The sequence below is a fragment of the Ascidiella aspersa genome, chromosome 2 (assembly GCF_963924565.1).
Source record: "Ascidiella aspersa chromosome 2, kaAscAspe10.2, whole genome shotgun sequence".
NCBI classification, from domain to species: domain Eukaryota; kingdom Metazoa; phylum Chordata; class Ascidiacea; order Phlebobranchia; family Ascidiidae; genus Ascidiella; species Ascidiella aspersa.
In genome coordinates, this window is record NC_139448.1 from 25,271,076 (window position 1) to 25,294,724 (window position 23,649).

The 23,649-nt window shown below is 36.1% G+C and overlaps 1 protein-coding gene across 1 annotated transcript; it reads right to left on the bottom strand.

The window, feature by feature from the left end:
• Positions 1-808: 808 nt before the first annotated feature.
• Positions 809-16,285, bottom strand: LOC146164486 (cytosolic phospholipase A2-like). Its single transcript, XM_083380733.1, has 19 exons — positions 16,229-16,285; positions 12,236-12,317; positions 11,701-11,981; positions 11,576-11,613; positions 10,788-10,920; positions 10,047-10,183; positions 9,482-9,616; positions 9,161-9,254; positions 8,950-9,064; positions 6,965-7,186; positions 6,058-6,122; positions 5,571-5,631; positions 4,885-5,005; positions 3,710-3,837; positions 3,309-3,401; positions 3,130-3,242; positions 2,673-2,883; positions 1,021-1,160; positions 809-919 (listed from the first exon to the last, which is right to left on the bottom strand). The coding sequence occupies exons 1-19, from the start codon at positions 16,283-16,285 to the stop codon at positions 809-811; spliced, it is 2,337 nt and encodes a 778-aa protein (XP_083236859.1).
• Positions 16,286-23,649: the final 7,364 nt, after the last annotated feature.

Genomic DNA, 23,649 nt, shown 5'->3' on the forward strand with positions numbered 1-23,649 from the left:
CTTCAACCACGAACGGTTCTATACCATAAAAACACAGGAAAAAAAACACTGTGATGCAGTTACGAATCTAGCCACTTCCATAACTGGCCGCATTACAATACCAATAAACACATGCTTTTATGTTATGCGTTGTGTCACCTTGGGCATCGGTAGCCTGCTTTCATGTTTTACAGACCGACTTGTACGATTAGTGGCGTATTTAGGATCGTTTTTAGGGGGGAGGCAATAATATAAAATATATTGCGCCATCAGACGGTAGACTGTGTAGAGTCTACATTGTAGACTCTCGTCTTTTGTGGCCCGAGAGTCTGACTACGCAAAGACTATTTCTTGAGTCATGGAATATTCACCAACGGGGCAACAAAATGAACATCAAAACAGACGTGATGCTTTTAGCGTGCTACAGGCCCCTGCTTAAAGATTAGAGGCCCAATCATTCGTTATCGTGTGGTGTTTTCGTTGCGTTGTAACGTGCTTGCGTTCCATTCCTTTTTTCCTTTTTTTTCATGGCACGATGCCCCCCTAAATACGCTAGTGTGTAGGATATATATGTTTGTTGGGTTTGACCAGTAATGTTTATAAATTGTTAGTTTTTATTTATTTTGCTACCTCTTGGTTCTTTTGAACAGCCCAGCTGTGATGTTTTCTTTGGTATCATATTAGTTACAACATCAACTTGTTCACCACAACATATTACGTTTTCACAAAAAATATTCCATTTATGCAGTTAGGCTACAACAAATCATTTGACTTTTTTAAGAATATCAGGGGGTAAATATCGCCGCACTGAAAACTTTTATACATTTGGTCATTGGTGGTTTTCGTGGCTAGATGTAGTGGTTTGACGACAAGTCGATCTTTGCCTTTGTAGCCGTCTTCTTTTATTTTCTGTTGCTTTTGTTATCGCATCTTTAAGGACCTATATAACATTTCAAACATGGTACTCAAAGTTCGTATAAACCAACACTCTTAGAAAAAAGTTAAAATGTTGTAATTTCATATTTTAGTGTGGTTACGTACTTCCATGTTGCTTGTCACATTAAAGTACATCAGTTCTTTAAGCCTGTCTTGCTGCGATTCGTTTAGGCCACCTGCAAGAGCCTTATAAGGCGATCCAGGTCCAAACATGGCAAAATCGTTAAATTTGCCTTCTAATGAATCTGTGAAGAAAATGTGTTAAGTTCAATTCACAAGAATAAGGCTACATTACGAAGTAAGAAACTGGGGAACTAAAAGTGCAATACCATTTAAGTACAGTAATAAGCCATTTATACTTCAGTTACTTTTTAAACTGGAGTCAATGACCCTCAAAAATCCAATGGCTTTCCGCAGATCTAATGGGGTTAACCTAACTCAATGATTAATGAATTACTTTCCGCGTTGACCTATATTAAGACAGGGGTGGGAAAAATTTTTTGTCGCGGCCGAAAATATTATTTTTAGAGCTATTAAAGCAAAAAATATTCGATTTATTGGTTTTAAATTGGCAAAACTAAGAAATCATAGAATATCGCGTTCGGGCTGAATCGATTTAAGTATCTAAAACTTCTAAAAGTCAATAACAATTAAAAGCAATACATATAGTTAAAGTTGGCAGGAAATATATTTTGTGAGGCACTCTCAGGGCCACATAAGCAGGCGGGCCTGAACCGCGCTGAGACGATAATATAAAAATTCTTAACCACACCAACTTTTAAAAGTGCAATACATACATATTCGAGTGCGCGTTACATGTACATCACAATACAATGCACGCGTCACCATACATTACACTAGCATGTATACAAGTCTGTAATGTAGTGAGAGATGTTCTTATCTTTCCACGTCACGCGGCCCACAATATACATAATTATACTGAACTATTTAAAAGTAACTCGCGGCTCACTAAAAATGGCTCTGCGGCCCACATTTGGGCCGCGGCCCACTGTTTGCCGACCACTGTCTTAACACCACAGATCCCTATAGGATATTGCAAAACGAAATATTTAAGTTTCTTTTTGGGAATCTTAAATCCCCCAACTTGTTATATGAATAGGGTCAGTATCGATATAGTATTCAAGGAAACGTTGAGTTAAAATGATGTCTTCAAAACAAAAATAAAAATATAAAGTAATGATTTGAGGCCGTTTTAGTTGACAAAAAAATGAAAGGAATAGTCTGCTGCCCAGCCTATGTGCACAAGTAGATATCCATTAACTTTACCAGATGTTCTAACAGGTCAAATTGGTAGTAAAAATTACACATGCAAAATAAACGGTCTAAAAACTCAAAAGCATTATTCACCCAAAGACTTTCCAATCGTAAAATTTATAATATCCTTTTTTTATTTTCTTAACTAGCATTTATTAGAATATAAAAAAAACAGCAAAGAATAAAAATATACAGACCTTGCATGCGGTACTATTGAGGTTATATTACATGGCTTTACAAAAAGTAAAATAACTGCATATAGCTGTTGGAAATTAAAAAGATTATTGGGATAGGCAATTTTTTAAATTGGAAACTTTTGCATATGTCTAATTTTGAGTAATAGCGCTAACTTTGCCGCGAGATGCAAGCCTTATTCTGATAAGGACAAGAATAAATTGATCTAAACTTTAAAATTTAAAGTTGTGCAAAACATGTAGAAGTTAAACAAATATAGGTCGCTCAGATCTGAACAATAGTTTTACCGTGAGTCATGTTTGAACGTGGTTGGTAGTCGGAGAGGTTTTTGAATTTTTTGTTTGAAAGTTGAAACCAAACGACGACAGGACACATGTCGTCATTGTCGTCCATAAACACCATACATTCGGATGGAGGAGATCTGGCAATCTTTCTAAAATCTATCGGCGGAAATTTTAAACCTTCACGCCAGCAGTCGGCCGCCGTTGCAAACAATTCCTGAAAACAATAAAAAAACACCTAGTTTCAAATAATAGTTACGTAGTTTACTTTTTGCAGCATATTCTGCCTATACAAGTATTTTCCCATATCGTGCTCGCCGAGTAGAGAAGTTGCCTGCACCTGATTTAAAGGATACGTGACACATTGCGGACACATAAAAGTGATTCTAATATTCTGCTCCATATATCAAAATTTGGCATGACCATCCCCGGTTATAGCAAACTAATTATTGAAAAATCCCACCAGGTGTGTAAAATCGTCGTCCGATGGTTGCGAAGTAAAATCTATTACTATCAGCAGATCTGTGGTACGTTGTGGTCGGAGGGCCACAACAGCTGGTACATTGTTGTAAAGTCCTAAACAAAAAATGTTGAACGGTTTGCAATATTTTATTATGAGAACGTATACCAACGTAATTTCACCTGCATCCACGATTGATATTACATCTTTTTCTGTAGACATTTTGTGCTTGGTGGATTCGTTTCCGTAGAGCCTAATCAGTTCCTCTTTCATAGCTGTAACACGAATGCTGTAATTATTAATAAACGTGTTTCGCAAAAGCGGCGACGTTGCTTTTCCGAATGTTTGCACACATTTTGCTAAATCATGATGTTTGGAGATATGTACTGCATAGTCTTGCTCAATGCAAAGCAGTATTCCATAGAAATATATTTAAATGAACTCGAAAATACCAAATATCGCTAAACAGAACGTGAATTGTGGCCAGCAGTATTGTTGGTCGTTATACCTCACAAATCTAGCGTTTTGTGAACGTTAGTAATAGTATTACTCAGCATAACGCAAAACTTTTGCAATTACTTACGCCCGACAAACTCAGTTTCACCGAAAGGGTTCAGATTGTGAACCGAGAGCGAGTTCAGGTTTTTGCTGAAGTTGAACACCTTAGCTGTTCGACTGATCACACTGTTGCGAGAATAGAAGAACGTATCCCTTAAAAAATAAGAAAATGAAAATCAGAGTTAGCGTGTTAGTTTAATTACATTCCTGTATCAAATTACGCTAACAATCTTAAAAGACCATCTTACTTAATAATTTGTAACAGTGTTCTGTTGTCGTTCTCTGTCTCAGTCGAAGAATCTGTGTCAACAATATTTCAAATTAATTACCGGTATTTGTAATGCATTTTACAGAAGCAGTAGTTTGTAGCTTGCCATTTTCGGGTATGTAATTCTGATTATTTATTACAAACCCCACATATTTGGCTGTTTACCAGCAAAAAACTGACCAGAGACGTATTTTACTTACTACGGAAACAGTGTTGCAGCTAATGTTTTGTTATTAAAACCTATAGGGCTACAACAGAACTGATCCAAGAAGCCGGCTTCTGATCAAAAACATACTAACAGCGTATGTTTTTTAAAGTACGTAGGCTTACGCAAGTCGTCGTGCTATTTTCAATTTAAACTTTTTGATTTTGCGTAAAAAAGTAAGGCACGCGGGTCAAGCAATTTAATTCAGCCTTTAGTTTGGTTTCCGTGAAATGTTTTCTTGTTACTTTTTGAGACAATTAAAAAAGACACCCTTCGACACTTTTCTAGCGTATTCTTAAAATGTTCATTTTAAAAGTTGAAGTCACAGATGTACTAACAGACGTTACGTTTTGTCTACTTTGCTTTAAAAAAAGGCGTATTATTCAATTACATTTGAAGGGTAAAGCTGACGGCCCACTATATTTGTCTAGCGTCAAGCGTCAAGCGTCGAGCTTCAAGGTTTTGCGTTAAACGTCATAAAAACACAAATTTGACGCAAGCGAATTAGGTGTCCTATGGCATCGGCGTTCGAGTTAATTTTGTGTTTACGTTAAAATTAGTTAATTTTGTGTTTACTTACCCGGACAGCCAGGTATGATGTTTAATTATTTAATTTAACTTAAAAACCTTATGGTATAAGCATTCCACCAACTTTTCTTCCGCCTTTTCCTTCGACTGATCCCCTGATCTTCCTTCAACTATGCCTCTACTTCTTCGTCAAACTTACCACGTAACCTCATTTCTTTCACCAACTCTTCTTTCGCCTCTTCTTTCGACTGATCCTGACTCTAACTCTTTCTCAAAAGTCCAACTCTTTCTCCAAACTCTAACAGTAACGCTAACTCCAACTAAAAAATGTGCGAACACTTTTAAAGGCAGTCTAAAATGTGCGCACACTCTGCAAGAAAAGTACGCATATTGTTTAAGGCATTTTAAAATGTGGGCAAATTTTTTTTTGTAATATTTTCACCATGCTGTGTGAAGGTAAGATTTTCCAAATTGAATATTATTTTGTTGTTTGCGCAAATCTATACAGCTTTGCAACATGGCCATTAGGGTCTACTTCTAAGGTAAACGTTTTGTCAACTGAACCAAATAAAAGCATTTCTGTCGCGCTGAGCGCCATTAACTTAACTTCCTTGCAAAACTGTATACCAGTGCGTTCGTCAGCACGCTTCTTTGAATTACCTAAAACTATGCGTCGCATTATTATGTAACGTGAAAAAATGTTTATTGCCCCTACCCCTCCAAATGTTTATTGCCCCTACCCCATTACGCCTTTTTATTACCAACTGGATTCTGTCAAAAACAAAGAGAAAAATACTGTAAAGTAGATTTGTAAACCTTTACAATTTACACCGACTATCGTTTTTTCACAAAAAATAATTACAAAAGATTTGCAAACTAGTATACCAGAAATAACCGCATCGTCCATAACGTCATCTTCGTCATCGGATTCTGGCTGTACAAACAACTAAATATAAGATCAAGCTTTTATTAGCCGTTAAAAAATGAAAAAGGTATTTGATACTTGTCAAACAAAAATTAAAAAAAATGTTAAAATAAGGCAAATAGCAGTGAATGCGTTGCAACTTTTTTTAAATTCTGATAAACGTTTAGGCATAGAAATATAAAAAAATACTCATCAGGTACAACTTAAAAAAAAAACTTAACAACTTAAAAAAAAAATTAAAAAAATTGTTTAAATAAGGCAAATAGCAGTGAATGCATTACAACTTTTTTTAAATCCTGATAAACGTATAGGCATAGAAATTAAAAAAAAATATTCAACAGGTACAACTTAAAAAGTCATAACTATTTAAAAACGAAGGAATATAATCGTTTTTCAATTTTATGTTATTTTTTGTTGTCTTGGTTAAGTTTTGAAAGATTTACTCACCGAGTCGGTTGAAGAACCGTCTTCTGTATTTTTACTTGTTACTCGTTTGGTGATTCTTTCCTTATCTGGTAAAGAATATTAAGGTAAAATATCATTTTATTATCCGCAAGTAATAAAGGATAGACTGACAAATATTTAGCCAATCTTCAATCATACGGTTAATTTAATCAAGAATTTCGTTCGCGTATATAAAGTGTTACCATGGCATCCAGAAATTTTGTTTGTGTGTACTATGACATTTTTCAGGGATGACGTCACAAAGTTACAGCATAAAACAGTAAATCAGAAAAGCACCAGCTGTTTTCGAGCGAACTTAAAGGCAGGTAGGCAATATATAACTTAAACACAGTATAATCAGGCGACGCGCGAAAATTGCGTTAATTTAGTTTAAATTGGCAAAACCTTCAAGTTAAATAAAACTTGACACATTGTGCACGCAAATATTGCTTAATTTAGTGGAATTTTATATTTAATTTGGAAGAAGTTGCACTTATTAGCCACACTGCACAAACAGATTTCCTTAAGCGGCAAAAACATATCAAAAACAGAAAGAAGTTTGTGCAAAGCTCGAAAAATAAGCTAAAAGATAAAAGTTATCATAAATATATTTTCTTTGGAAAAATGGCATTGTTTTCGCCCATCCCCGGATTGGCCTCAGGTGATGACGCAATGACAATATTGTTTTTGGAATTCGGTGAATAAAGTAAGATATTCAATGACTCGCTTAATGTTTTGTTAGTTTAGAAAAATATTCTTAGCATTTATGTATTAGAAACTTAGCACGCAATTTAGAAATAAGCACGGTAGAATTTATAAGACACTAACCACAAAAAATAACCTAAAGTCTTAGAAATAAGAACGAAATGACATCCCTGCGTAGGCTATAATAGCCTTCATTTTGACTTACCGACAATTTTTAAAAACTCTTCGTCTTTCTCGCCTGTGCTGTATCTTGTCGTATTGAGAAAACCTGCCACGGCTCCGGTTGCTCCTATGTGGAAGTGACAGAAATGTTCGGGGCATTTTCGGGCCAAGATTCCGCTGTTCCAAACTGAGCCGAAATTTTTGGTCGATATTCCAACTCCGTAGTTTGGATATGAAACTTCGTAGGGAGAGGATTCCACGTAAGCTGTTCAACGTACATCGCAATGGTAGCTAGTTTGTATCAGGGCTGCGGAGTCGGACTCGGGACTTGGGACTCGAGGAGTCGGTTTGTTTTGCTGGAGTCGAACTCGGGAATCGAGTAAGACCACGTAAAGCTACCCGAGTCCCGAGCCCGACATGCGCATGCGCGGTACCAAATTTAAAAACTGATATGGACGCCAACTGGAAATTGTGAAGTTAATAACGTATGGTGCAATATTTTCCAACCATGTAATGGATTATAATATGACACCCCTATAAGTGGATTGCTGAATATCCACCGTATTTCGGACTCGGGTTTATTTTTTTGGCCTCGGGGTATTTCTAACCAACTGTATTTCCTGTTTTACCTTCATACTTATTTCGGTATTGTGGTGCAACAGGCTGTCAAATTAAACTTACAACAAGATATACTTACCCCATTTGTTTGATTTTTTACTAACGCAATGAAATAAAAAAAATCACGTAACAATTTTCTTCGAGTCGGCAAAACAGACCAGTCATAGTAAACTTATATTCGTGTATTATATGAAAAATGTTGGCTGACTAAAAAGCGTGACATTTTGGGTTAATAAGTCGGGACGCCAGGACAAAACTCCAAAATCGGAACTGTCCTGCCAAAAATGGGACTTATGGTAAGCCTAGTAAGAAGGATATATAGCAGAGATAACTCAACTAGTTTTAACAAAGGTCGAGATGGTGAAGTAGACAAATGTTTTCATGGTCTGTCCATTCATTTAAATATTTTAAACTAGGACGAATACCTCATGATTATAGGGAGCACAAGGCGATTTATTGTTTTGCTAGTCAGCTCGCGGGAGAATCAGCCCTTTTACAGTTGTACGAAAGTGCCAGATAATCGTACCTAAAAGTACTTAATCTTTGCTAAACAAACTGGACATTTGTTACGGTTCAAATTAAACACTTCAAAGGTCTGGATACGGACAGCAGTTGTTCGACATTTGAATAGAACCGATATGTGTTGTTCATTTCGTTTGCCTATAGTTACCACTTGTTATATTGCAGGTTTCGACTTGATTCCTATCACTTTTGTAGAATCAAGTTGTTAGAAGTAATGTAAAGGTGGTAGAATTTAATGCTTATTCAATATTGTTAACGTGCAACAGTATTGGATGAGGAAATATACCAGGTGATATCCATTTTATGATGAACAAAGTAGGAAAAGCTACTGTTGGTCCGAAATTTTGTTACAGAATTGCACTTTACACAAATGCTACCATTTTGAAATGTAAATATTTCAGAATGTCTTTTCCATCTGTATTATCATTCATTTGTTATTGTAGTAGGTATATTTATCAGTGAAATTGAATAGATAACTTTTACAACATTTTAGAGAACTTTTTATTTAGGTATAAACAGGACTGCCTATAGTCAGAGTCGGACTCGGGACTCGAGTAAGACCACGTACGACTGCGTCCCGAGTCCGGCGTGCGCATGCGCATTACGAAATTTCGTAATTGCTAGTGCCGCAATCTGTGAATCGTAAAGGTGATATGGAATATATGATTGAATATTTTTTAACTATGTATTGTAGGTAGGTGAATTTTATGGTACTCCTACGAGTGGATTGCTGTATATCCACATTAACTAAGTTGAGTCGGACTCGGGTTATTTTAAACCGACTCTGCAGACCTGAGTATAAATGATCGTATACCAAGTAGTGGATAGTAACGTTGCAATAAACTGCCTAGTGCCCGGTTGTAAATTTGAAAATCCCCCAATTCTTACCGTGAAATTTCGTTGCGAGCAGAGTGTTTTTAACGTGAAGAGAAACCACCAACGGGAATGGGACGTTGCCACTTTCAACATATTCCTGCCATTCCGACTGCCGCGCGGCAATGTGCTGTAGAAGTGTACAACATTTAGCTTCAAGTTTGCTTAATATATCCTGAAGCCGAAAAGTTTGAAATTAAAGATGCTTAACATGTTTGAAACCTACGTCTTCTCCCAAAAAGATTCGTCCAGCAGTAAAACCAATAGCGTCGATTAGGGAAAGTGGCAGACCATATTTGTTCTTGCTTTTTAAATGGGCACTGTTAAATAATAAATTTTATACATTTACAATCAAGCTATATAAGCAGAAGATAAAAATACATGTATTACAAAACTCCAGCAAGTGTTTTGTGCCCAAAGTTTCTTTTAAATGCTTAGAAAGTATGAAGCTTGACTAAATATAGCGTAACCTTATTGCAGAGTCAGTAAATAGAAATATTCAAGCTATTAAAGTTTTATCGTAAATTTAAATTTTGGCCAATCTTACCCAATATAAGATATGTTATCTGGAGCAAAAATGTCCCTCTGCAAATTCTTTTGCGCCGCGCTTTTTAGGAACTCGTGAAAATTATTTTGTTCCGAACGGGTCATTCCTTTCCTTGAATAGGCCGATTCTATATACCTGGAAGCAAGTGTATTTGAATGCCATTTAATGTACGCCTATAGATATTTGACGACGCGTGGCGGGTTTGTAGCGTAAGGTCAGAATTCATAGTGGAAATACAGGTTAACACACAAAAGAACATAACGATAACTTAAAGTAAAAATAAATTTAGTCCATTGGCAAAGTTTCACATCTTTATCGTTGAGTTTTCGGCAAAATATGTTTGAAGAAAAATGGACTGGGGTGTATCCCAGGTGTTTTTGTGGCAACGGTTTGTGATCATTTTGCCTTTAATAATACGATAAGTTTACTGGAAAAAATAAGCTTAAATAAATTGAAATAAAAGGTTATTTTTGGTAATTTGATATCGTTTTATTTAACGTAAAATAATCGGGTCTTCCAAGTAAAGGTTGAACCTTAATTTTTACTTCATCAATTGTAATTTTACCAGGCAGAACCGGAGAGTCCAGTGATATATGTAAAAGCATCCGTGAGCCCAGCATCGTTAAAAGCCTCCATTGCTCCTGCCATGGCAACAATTGCTCGGAAGCCTCCTCCTGATGTACATAGGGAAATAACTGGCGTCTGTGGAAGATAAAACGATATACATGTAAACGGAATAAGATGCTGGGAATCTTTATACCTAAACGTTTACTTTCTATGATTAAACTTGGATAATATAGCTTGGTCCTTTTATGGCAGTAATTTTTAACATTTTTTATACCGCGACCCATTTTAACAGCCTAATGTAACTGACGACACCCATTCAAAAATTTTAATCCCAGCACATCAAATAGTAAACCTGCACTGTTAAAACATTGATCCATTTCGCAACTGGCTTCCGGCTGCTCACTGTTTGAACATTCTACTTTTGTTTAACTGTTTGAACATTAACTAATATCAATACAGTTAGTTTTTTGTGCTAATTAAATGCAATTCTCGTAATAGCGATTGGTATTTAATTGTCGTCTTCGCGAACCCAGAGAAAAGTCAAATGACCCATTCGGGGGTCGCGACCCCCAGGTTGAAAACCACTGTTTCATAGGATAAGAGGCTTAGACTTTATTGTAATGAGGCCGTCCATAAATTGCTTGACAGAAAAGCGAAAAGTGATGCGTAACTAACGTAACCGTTTTGGTGAACGCAATGCATTTAGTTTTACTGTTTCAAGTTGAAAAAATAAACTCGCCTCTTCCAATCTACGTGGTGCTTCTTGGCCAAGCAGTTCATGAAGACATTTTTGGGCGATCGGCAACCTTTTGATCCTGAAGTCTCGCTCTTCATTGCAAAGTCCGAAACCAAAACGAAAATCGGGATGCGATCTGTTGTTGTAGTTTTAGTTTGTTGTTTAATTATAGGCTACATAAGTTAGGCGCAGACCTCCTGTGAAGCTTGATTTTGCTTCAAACAGGGCAAAGTCGTGAAAAAGCTTTCCAACCTTATAATACAAATTGTCGTTTAGCAGTGTCAGATTTTTGGATATCTAATTAGACCAGGGGTTCTTAAACTTGTTTTTCCGCGGACCCTGAAAAAAATTTTTTTTTTTATTTTGCTTCGCATGGACCCCGTTTAGCATAAATCTATTGATTTCAGTCGAAAAAATGTAAAGGTGAAATAGAGTCTAACTTAATTCAGTGCGAAACCGTTTTGTTTTAGTTAAAGTGTTTTCTTAAAAAAATTGATTACTTATTAAATATACACTAATATTTCAAGAAGGCCTTCATGGACCCCCTTAAACTAGTTCACGGACCCCAGTTTAAGAACCCCTGAATTAGACGATTTTGGCTATTAACAAAGATTGACATTATAATAAGTGACGTGACTTTTCCTAAAAATCTGTTACTTTGTCTTTAAGGAATGTTTTTAGATCATCTTCCGTCGGATTTATTCAAAGATGTGTAATAGCTGCTGGTTTACTACTGTGTACATTAAATTTTGGTATTAAATATACTTTTTTATTAGTAAACATGTTCTTACTTTTGCAGTACCGTAACTTGGATGTCGACTTCGCCATGCTGTGAAACAACCAAGAATAATTTTGTAGATATAAAAAACATAAGTATGGATCAAATTAAAAAAATACCATTTATGTTTTAACAAACCTTCCCGAAAATAATCGTTTTAGTTTCGGATTTGTCAAGCGTCCAATCGGAAACTTCAAATTCTTTCGTCCCCAAGTAATCGTCATAAATAATGTCGTCATCATAGAGTTCCAGCTGGACCAAGCATGGCGTCAATTGTGGGTCGAAACCAGGTGGAGCAATAAAGTTAAAGGTCTCGTTGATTTCAGCAGTGGGAGAATCGTCCTTAGTGGCCGTCAAGAACTGATTTGGGGATGGAAAAGAGGGCACGGATACACGGATCTGTGGATCGGGCGTGTCGTCTAAGCAAAATGAAAATATGTTTACTTATCAAACTAACACAAACTGTAGCATTTACACCAACCAAATTGAAACGCTTAGTATGGATTATTTAATTTCGAATATACGTAACTCCAATTAAACTCCCTTCTACTCTGTACGATCAAGTAATCATTTAGCCAATAAAATCTATTGTCAGTTACTTTTCGTGCATGCTTGATATTTTATATTGCAACAGATGCGAAGTTTATGCATTATCATGATCCAGTATACTTACAAAAATCTCGTGCATAGCTCACTGAAACATCACGACATCTCAGCACAGTGATGCTTAGAACAAGTTTTGGTTTAAATTCAACCTGAAATCAAATATTTTGTTAGTTGTTTTTCACCGAAATCTTCACATCAGGCCAGCTCAAGACATTTTTTGGGTTTTAATTTTTGAATGATACACCGAAACCACGTTTACTTGTTTTGCGCCTTTTGTGAAGGCGATAATTCCGTCCAAACTTTTATAAGTGACACTATATAGACCAGTGGTTCTCAATTTTTCGACCTTTTAGCCCAACTATTAAATTTTTGACCTTTAGCCCACTTCCAGCTTTCATGAAAGAATGACGGACCACATCAGTTTTCAAAAAATAGAGTATTTAAAATTTTAAAACATCATGGTACCTGTTATTTATTGTAATATACAAATGCCCATTGGGCCAGTATACGGCCCGCGTTATCTTCAAATGCGCCAAATAGTGAATACTACTTGTTTTTTCATTTATTACCTTGATTTTATTTAATAAGTTCGGACATGCTTGTTTAATGCAAGATCGTAACAATAAGGTAATGCGAGTCCGTTTTTTCGAAGGTGACCTTTCAAGAAGTTGGCTAGTAATATTGCATTCACTTATTACGTAACCATGATTATGTAAACTTTCAGCAACTGGCAATTATTTATTACGAAAAACAAACAGAAAAATCACTTCCAACCCTTTTAAATACGAACGATCCAGTAATATCGACTCCAAAACGAATGCACGTCTGACTTCAAAAATACACTAGGTCACTGACCCATTCACATTTGCGCCAGGCTGTAAGTAACATACATACCACAAGGTGGTAATTGATATATTGTAGCGCACGTTGTAAAATTGACACGAATATAATAAATTTCATGTTAGACAAACGAATTTACAAAACGCCACGGGACTCGGGAGTATGTTGGCAACTTGAGGGATACAAACGGCCAGGCGCTGCTTGACGTGACCACTGTTTGACCCAAACCACTTTCCCAGGAACATTACAATCACATCAAAGTCAGTATGCTGCCTGTGTAGTTTACCTTTATAGTTGTGATAAATTAAATGCCAATACAGCGACACCCCCAACATTGCATTGCTAACTCCCCTAAAACACCCATGCCACACCCCCAGGCTTCTATGAAAGGGTCCTACGATGAATAACAGCACTTTGAATCAATAACTTGATTGTTGCAACTTTTGAATGGCAGCAACATTATAAATCTAGTGAAAATCGTCTACACTTGTCTTAAGACTTAGTTAACTTCCGTGTAACAAATTGTCCATTGTGGTTTAGGATCAAATGTCAACCACTGTACAAAAATGCCCCGTTACGTATGTTTAGTTGTGTACGTCAGACTTCGGTGGTTGCGAAAAATGTATAATCTACTCTAATTAAACCAAAGTAAGTTCGTTTGCTTAGCAAGTCCGTCCTAATTAATCGAGCACTGCCTGGGCATTTCAGTGTTAGTGTGCGCGTGTATGAGCTTCGAGAGTTTCTGCAAATCAAATTTGCTGCAAATCTGCAACCACGTTAGGAAACGTGAAAAAATAAAAAATTAGAAATCAACGCCACCTTCTCGACTGTTTAAAACTCCTGGCTACAGGGAAAATTTAAAATAAAAAAGAAATACCTTGTTAACAAAAACTGGTATGCCTTAGGTCTTGGGAGCTGTATGGGTCTGTGCATAGGATTTACCAATTTAATTCTAACTGTATAAAAAGACTAATGTAGTATTAAAAAACTAAAAGACTAATGTAGTTGGAACGGTGATGCAAATTAATTACACCTGCAATGAGAAATATACGAAAAGTATTATTTGAGTTTTGTCTGGTTAAACAAAATGATACAAGTTAAACTGCTAGCCTCGCGTTATATAGCCCATGATTATAACAACAAATGTGGCAATAAACATATAGGTAACCAAAAAGTAACGTTACGGATAGCGTAAAATCTTCGTCCGATGCATCAATAATGGGAAATAATTTCTTAAAATGGCATAACAGTTTTTGTACATATATGCATTTGTTATATATATATGCATTTGTTTTTTTGTTTTTTTGGTTTTTCGACTGCTTCATTTATTGGTGTCGGGATGATCTTTTCAGAGTCTTACTAATAAATAATTTAAAAACTTATAATAATTTAAATAAATAGTATTAATATGTTTAAATAATTCTTGTGTTTGCTAATATATATTGTGAAAGGGGGCACCTTGACTGGTAAACCTGTTGGTTGTATCGGTGCCTCCTGGCGTATTAAATAATCGTATAGCTTTTATTGTTGTATTAATGTTATGTGCCAAAATAATAAATTGAATTGAATTGAATTGAATTTTACTACCGGTATGTGCCACTAAATAGAAAATTAAAATCATGTGATGTGTTTTTATGCTTTACGCGGTGATCAAAAGGCGTTAGGCCAAGTCTACACAGTAAAAATCAAAGGCTCCATGCCTTTTAAAAAATATTATTTATCTTTATTTAAGTAATTAAATGAAAACAACTTTCGACCTTCCTCCAATAATCAATTTTGGTGTATGTGCAAATCTAGTTTGGATGCCACCAGTGTTTCGTGAGTTCTATCAGTTTTTGATTTCAAGGCTAGTTTTTTTCATTAGCTCAATGCATTTTTTTGGCTCAATTTAAGATTGCATAAATAACACGTCACAAACTGGTATCCGAGCAACACTGATACTAGCTTCGTATTAGACGAGCGCGGATAGCAGCACTTGGCATTGAGCTTCGGATCTGATTCTATTTTTTCGCCCATTCCTACTAGCGGCCGTGAGAATATTAAAAAAATACTTTTAATGCGGCGGTCAAGAGCCAAAAGGTTATGCATCCCACCACAGGTTTAAGTATTTACTATAGGTTAATCCGTTATAAGGCCGTGGGGAAATTCTCCCATATCTGTGCCATATCGTTGATTGCGTTGTCCAGTGTTGGAATTTTTGTATCGATAATATTAAAAAACAAAAAGTAAAACCAATTATGACGAAAGTAAGCATCTAGTCGTTAACTACAAGTGGTTAAAATAGTAAAGCAAGTTATGTACAACTTTTTAAGCTAAAACAACAGAAAAACTTAAATTAAAATGCGAAAGTTTTTAAAATAGTTTTGCAACCTGCAAATACCCAAAAATCTAACAAAAAATATTTTACCATTCGCAAAACCTTCAAAAACGTTCTAAACAACAGAGACTGACGATGCCTGGACATACAGACCTTTATACAACAATGCGCTGTTTAAATCGAAGTATTCTTGGTATGTCAAAACCTCGTTCTTGTTTTATATCCTTTAGGTTTTTCGACGACGATCGTAATTTATGTAATGCTTAAAGGAGGGCCGCATATCAAATATACACTAATTCTAAGAGCTACTAGGCTGCAACTACGGCAGTTTGTCAGTGCTGTCTACTTGTGGATTCGGAAATAACTTTTCCTACAATTCCAATGACGCTATTCTCGTACGGATCGGATCAGTACAATTTAATTAACAGCCCTAATTCAAAACCAGCTGTTAAAAACATATATGCGTGGCAAAAGTCTGTTACACCTTGACCGTACTAGACCAGCGTAATTGTTGCAAAACAATAATTTATCATAACAACATGACACAAGTAAAACTTTATGAATGAAGATTATTTTGTATTAGATGCTTTCCATTTGAATTCAACTGCATTTGTGTAGCGGTGTAGCCTATGGGTTACATCGCACTTCAAACAGGAAACTTATAGTGCAAAAGTCCCAACATGGTGCACACTCATAGTCTTATTTAGAAAAAAATAGTTGGTTGAAGGTGAAGGACCCCACAAAAAATGGAAAAGGGCCGCTTGCGGTCCGCGGGCCGCACGTTGCCCACCCCTGCTTTAGGAGTTTACGGCGCTTAATTTTCCATTATTACAGTCTGTCATGAAATGCAAACATTTGGCCAAAGTTTATTCTGTGGTGGTCAAATACGTCACTTTTACCTACCTTTATATCATCGAACTTCTTGTGGATTAAATTCTCGCATTCATTCAATGAAGACATACTCTGTTTTTCTCTAACTGCAACCAAATATACAACGCAGTATAAAAGTTATAAATGCACAAAGTAATTGATTTGTACGATTCAATATACATCACCCCATCCCGTCTACACAGTTCTACATTTGTTTATTGTGGTATAGCCTACTATACACGTCTGAAATTATTAAGCCAAAAAGTTTTGGGATGAAGATCAGTCCTTGTATACTTAGAGTATCCAAATAAATCTTGTACCACTGAAATAAAACTACTAAATATTTATTTTTAGATTAGCGTTTTGGTCACGTATAAAAAGGCATATTGTACGAATAGCTGAGAACAGGAAATACATACATAATACATATATTTTAAACCGTTGAACATTTGTCGCCCTGTCTTCTATCGTTGTGTCCTTTATCCACTAGTTAGAACAAACCATGACAGCCGACGCCCAAAATTTTGCGTTGTGCGCTGGACGGCTTTTTAGACTTTTTTTAAGGCAACAAGTTTCAAATATTACGCCAAGCTATTTTTATCCGCTTTCACACGGGCCACCACAAGTTTTCACGTCGAATTAAGCATTTTATTTTTGATTATGTACACATTATAATACGTTCGGAATATTGATTTGTTTTGCTGTTACTGTGAAGTGTTACAATCAGTGCCGAAACGTATCGGTATGTCAAGCGCGTTTGCTGGATTGCCATGTGCGAGTTTTCCGATGACGGCAAAATGCAAATAAACACATGCTATGAATTTCCTTTTTTACCGGAAACGTAGAGCCAAACAATTAATATTTAATTCGAAGGAATGTGGTTGTGATGTAAATTTAAATTTGGCGGAAAACGTTTTTTTTTTAAATAGTAAACCTTCACTGGATGGTAAAATGTATCGCTGTGATTAAGAGGCAACGCGCTGTACACATTTGGCACCCCCGTCAACGTTCGGTTTAGATGTCAAGTCAGCTAGAGTCTAATGGGCAGAAATTATCTACTTTTTTTTAATGTATTTTGAAAGCCAATCTAACTTTTGTTTACGGATAAAGGATGCAACAAAATGTAAATATTTTACAACGTCGGAACAACGTCACTAGGTCACCTTGCAAATATTAAATATCATGCCAAGTTTGATGCACTTTTTATAAAGATTGTTCAATACCACAATTTTATTTAGCCTGGAAAATGTCGAGTATTTCCTCCAGCATTTTTTGTTGATTTGTACTCCGTAAAATATCTAAATGTAAAACAAATCTTCTGACAGACTGTGTTCACGATATCAGCGTTTCTTTTCATATTGGTTCGCACTTTTTAATTATACAATCCCTGTTGTTCATGACTATAGTGTTTGCAGTGCATTATATTTGTTAGTATAAACACTTTTATTAAGCCTATATTTAATAAATAATACGTAACTGTCTCCATGAAAATAATGTCAAAAGCTAAGGCGATAAAGCGCCATTCTAACAATAACTGACTACAAGTAAGCTGTTTACCTTTCTAAGAGTCGCAATTTAGCATTTTTGTCTATGTTCTGCCATCACTAACTTTGATTACAAACCTAAGTCATTATTTAACACTGGCTGTACTGTGCAAACAAGTTCTGCGATGTGCGTATACGTGTCGTATACTGTACTTTGTAGTCAAAGCATAATGGCATGATTCAGGAAGTAAATTGCTTTCCATTTTTATTCTTACCCAAAAGGAGTCATAGAACGAGATATGAGTTCTAATCTGCTTACACACAGTATGCATATGGCAACAAAGTAAAAGTTTTTCAGAAAAGTGGTGTAACAAACATTTTTCTGTATACAAAACATGGGTTTCGGACACTATATCGTCTGTTTTTTGTGCGTTATTTTTCCAGATGATGCAAAGGTTAGGTATTTTGTTCTTTATTACTAAAAACATACAATAGCAACTTAATTGTCACTCGATGCATGACACTAGTCGTCAAAATTCAAGTCAACAAGTTGTTTTTATTTTGCTGTCTCGAGCCATATCAAAGTTGATGGCTCCTAATTAGAAAGGGTAAAACGCACTAAATCATGCGACAGTCTTGGTCAAGGTGGTGCAATCATGATCGATGTGGATCCCGACATGTTTGCCCTCAGAATGAAATGTATGACAAAATATTGGATGACAGTTATCAGGCGCCTTGGAAAAAGTTACAATAAATGAGAATGTTGGCTTCGCCGAATTTTATCACCCATCTCGCCCATAACGACCGGATCATAGGCGTAGCCAGGGGGGGGGCCTGAGGGGTCATGCCCCCCCAAAAAAAATTTATAAATATTTTACTCTTAATAATTTGTTTTGTAGCATTTATGAGCAGTACCACAACGTTTGATCACAGCCATGCCATAATTGTCATGCATTATTACGTCACAAACGATGTAGTTAATATAACATCTACTATACATTAATGTACTTTTACTACTTTTAGACAGTTTTTCCTCTTTGACTATTTTTTGAGTATTGCGTTAACACTAAGTCAGTTGCTGCTCGAAGCGGTCTGCTAGCATTGTTATTTGTGTTCGCTACGGCAGTTAATACAAGGACAAAAGCTTAACAAAAAATTCCAACTTTTTGACCCCCCCCAAAATTTTCGGCTGGCTACGCCACTGGACCGGATTCCTATTTTCTTGCAAACGGTCAGAAGATCAATTGCGGACTGCAAACATTTTATTAACATAATGTTCACAAACCTAGGAAACCGTATAAACTCTGCGTTAATCTCGCACAACAACCAACACAGTTGTTTGTCCAAAAATAAATCCTAAAGTAATTTCGGTTATCCCTGGAGAATGATATTTAGATAAACTAAATGACTTACCAATAGTTCATAATAAGATGCAGAATACAGTTAAAAAATCTACTCACATAAATCAAAAACAGCTCCTCTGGTAATTGTAATTGTTAACCAACGTTTCGGCAACACTGAACACCCGTAAAGTGTCATTCACCCTGACGCAGGCGGCTTGCATAGGTTGCCGAAACGTTGGTTAACAATTACAATTACCATAGGATCTAATTTTGATTTATATTACCAGTTTATATATTAAACTCCTCACATATTAGGGATACAGGCTCCAACCCCAGATAAGCTAGTGATTGGTCTTCATAAAGTTTTTTCATTGTACTTCATAAAGTTTGGGCTTTATAAAGTTTTATTTATAAATAGCAGTCAGATTAAGGATTGTAAATTTGCATTAACAAGAAAAAGCAAGATGCCTTCGTAAAGGCCTATCAATGTGAGTCTTATTCAGGCCTAATTATGGCTGTAGTGCCCTTGCGGCAAGATAAGAAAATTTTCAACACCGGAACCGTCGCTTTGCCTACTGGACAACACTGGTCGAGACCAACCAAATTACTGTTGTGCAATCTGTTTGTTAATACAGCCTGCGATGACGTTCGCACTCACAACCTCTGGCCGTACCGGGAACGTCGTTCTACCAACTGACATACGCAGGCTCAGAGGGGAGCAAGTAGAGAAACGACCATCCGCTGCCCCATTGAGAAGCTACATGTAGCCTTGCTGAGGACTCTGATATCAAACTGACTGAAAGCTCGCCAAATATTATGCTTTAAATTAAGTTATGTGAGAGGCATTTAAAACATTTTTTTTCTGGCATCTTAACACACAGTCTAGTTTGATAAATATTTACAGTAGCTTAAATGGCTCAAACCAATGGATAAAAGTAAGAATGTTGCTATAGCTCAGGGTGGTCCAAACCCAGGCCCGCGGGCCACATGTGGCCCGCGACATCATTTTTTGTGGCCCGCGAAGCACTGTTGAATTATTGTAATACGTAAAAGTGAGGGTTTAATCAAAGAAATATAACTGACCAACCCATCATCGGCAAGCATATTGCAATTGTTGATTATAGGCCTAGTTACATTATTAAATAAGTTAACCGGTTTACTATCGCCCATCAAGTTTTAGTCCAGGGGTGGCAAGAACGCCTAATTTTGGTATGTGTTAGACCAGTGGTTTTCAACCTTTTTCATGACGCGACCCATTTTAACAACCCAATATAACTAATGACCCCTTTTCAGGCCTATGCATTTGTGTATGCGCAATAGCACAAAAATGGCACAAACATTTATTTAAGTGACACAGTATTAAATTACTATGCTTTATTTGTGACAACATAACTAAATATTTCTCGTGATAATAATCGTTACTGTGATGTAATAATAATCGGTATTTGTGATAACTAATCTCGTCAGTCGTCACAACGTTAATATTTTTTTTGCAGTACAGTAAACACTTGTTAGGTTGTTAATTCTGTCTTTAAAAGTGTGTACTCTTTAAAAGATTCTCATTCTAGCAATAGTGGTTTGTATTTTTGATTGTCGTCTTCGCGACCCCCAGTGAAAAGGTAAACGACCCACAACGGGGGTCGCGAGCCCCAGGTTGAAAATTACTGTGTTAGACCGATTTGAAAGTCGCAGTATGTCCTGTATGGAACAAAATGGCTGTTTTGCGAACTTGTAGGTAACATTTTGCGTTTTGTTTTACGTCTTTTTAATGGACCAGTAAACATAACATAAAAAGTACGACCCTATATGAATTTCTATTTTTGCCACTTTAAGGTAAATAAACGATGACATATATAGCGCTTCGGGAAAGTATTGTTTCACAGGATTTCACTGTGACTAAAGGTTAACGCCCTGGACCTTTCCATCTTGCAATTCTAGCCAAATATATCTAGTTAAAAAACATTCTACGCTTATGCAGTATTCTGTTTTGTCAAATACGCAATTTTTTCGCGCTTCGCGCGCACCATTTTGCCAGCAGTCTCATTATCACCTTACTTTTTGACGATGCTTTTTGTCGTCATCTTTAAACATTTCAAGCCCCGACCTTACGAAAATCGTTGATCGCTCCTAGCACGCATGTCGCATATATAGCCTACTTTATGTGGCTCGCCAAGTATATCAAAGAAATATTGTGGCCCGCGATGCTGTCAACCTTGGACCACCCTGCTATAGCTAGTTAAAAGTTGGAAAGAATCTATTTATACAGACACATTAGCATGTTAAACGAAATATTTTACGAAATTTCTGAAATTATTTTAAGAGTTCAAGATTGCTAATGGTTAAACACTTTCGCACACAAATTGTTATACATTTGGTGATGATGTGGTGGTTAGGCTACAAGCCGTTCGCTGTCTTTGGAGACGTCTTAAGTTTTGTAGCGTTTGGTATTGCATCTTTAATAATCTAAAAATAATAAAAATGAATACATAAAGCTACATAGAGTTAGTTTAGAATTTACATGTATATTTACATGTGTATTTTACATGTTAAAGTTCTTGTCCCACTATTTATTTGACTGTGGTTATTTACTTATTTACTTTAATGTTGCTCGACACTTTAAAGTACATCACTTTTTGAGACTGTCATTTCAAAGATCTGTATAAGGTGTTCCAGGTCCGAACTTGGTAAAATCTTTAAATTTTCCTTCAGGTGAATCCGTGAAGAACATATGTTAAGTCCAGCTCACATAGATGATGGCTAATATCACAAGTTAAGAAAAAATCTACAGGTACAATACCATTCTAAGTACAGTAATATATTTTAAATCACTTGTTTTTCAAAATTGAGGTCTATTCACCTTAAAGAAAATAAACGGCTTTTCGGAGGTTTAGTGAGTTCGACTTCGAGGTGAGCGAAGGCGCAATATCAAAGTTTCCAATCTCGCGCACTATTCAAATTTTTCCAATATGTTCCCTGTTTTGACGTCAAGTTTGCTCTACCTTTGCTGGTTATATGCTGTTTCACGATTTTTGTTTTTTGTGACCCGAGGTATTTGTTATTTGTTACCTGTACAGAAATGAATCTAAGAATAATTCATTTTACTTTATCGTTTCGTATTTATTTTTAAACTGTATGTAAATATAAGTATAAGGCTCGCCCGAACAGCCAAAAAATACGTTTATTAATTTATATTGTTTTATTTTCAAGTAAACGCAATATACAAATTAAATGATTAGCACTTTGCTCAATAAATGACATATGTTAACACAATCTATGGTCTGAGGGCCACTAAACTATACCGTTTTCAATAGTTAAAAAAGTTACTTACAGCACCATGGTCATTTTGTCAAGACGCTATTCTCCAAATGGACTATAGGTAATATGCCAGATGTTGTATTTTGTAAATAGTTGAAGTTCACAATTTGTTATGATTGGTCAATGGTCACATAAAAAGGTGTACATTTAAACAAGTATATTATTACGTAGAGGGCCCGGTATTCCGCCCGAGACACCCCTATATCACAGTTACCAATCAAGTTCAATTATAATAGATATATTGTTTGCGATCACTTTTCGCTTCTGTAGTCGTGTATCAGCCTATACAGTACAAGCTGTAACTAATGCTTAAGGCTGAAGTCAATGATTTCAACTGGGCGGTATCGATACAATGCTCAATAATGCTACGTAATAGTATAGTCTCAAAATTAATTTTTCTGGTGCTGTGGTGTACTGTGGGCCAAAACGGTTAAAAACTCTAACATAAAGAATTGTTTATCCAAAGTTTTTTTCTTGCAAAGCTGGAGTATCCCATTCTTTCTTCTTGGAAGTTTTTTTTCACTTTTTATGACGAATAAGAATATTAAATATTTTGATTAATTTTGATTTTGTTCAATATTCATAATAGACCGGTCTCAATAGGGTAGTATTTTTTTTTTCAAGAATGATACATAAATATGGCTATTTTGTCGCTAAATAAGTTTGTGAAAAATGTTAGCTGTGTATAGTCATTGGCGAAGATTTGTCGGGTCATTTTACTTCAGTTACAGTTATAGTTGTCAGCAAATCGCGCAACCTTGTTTTCAAGCATCAATTTTCCCAGACGGCTTGAATCCAAAGTGCCACTCTAAATCTTAGAGGTTGACTTGGCCTCGTACGGAGCGGAACTCGAGTGTGGATTGGCAAAAGGCCCACATACTCTGTTTTTAGCCCCCCGCATTCCAAGGGCTATGTAATTCACGCCTGGAAAGTGATTAACGATTACACCTCCCGACAAACAAAGTGCATGACGCACGTAATTCACTCCAGACCCAAACTTTAAACCAAATTTAGAGCTATTGTTCGAATCGCTGCTGTATTGCGCGCGAACATTGCGCCCAATCATTAAACTTAAAGAGTGCTTAGCGCCTATAACATTGTTTTTAAATCGAAGTCAAGTGTTTTAAAATGATTGCTCGATAGGGTGTGCCATATTTTTTTAAAACAATAAAAAAATCTTAAATCATTGCCAGCGTGGTGTTAAAAAGCATTCGAAATTGCTTGACTATAACTTTGGAGGCAGTTTTTTTTCAATTTATGATTCGCGTTCTCGGTAAGCAACAGAATCGAGAACAGTTTAATCCGCCTACGT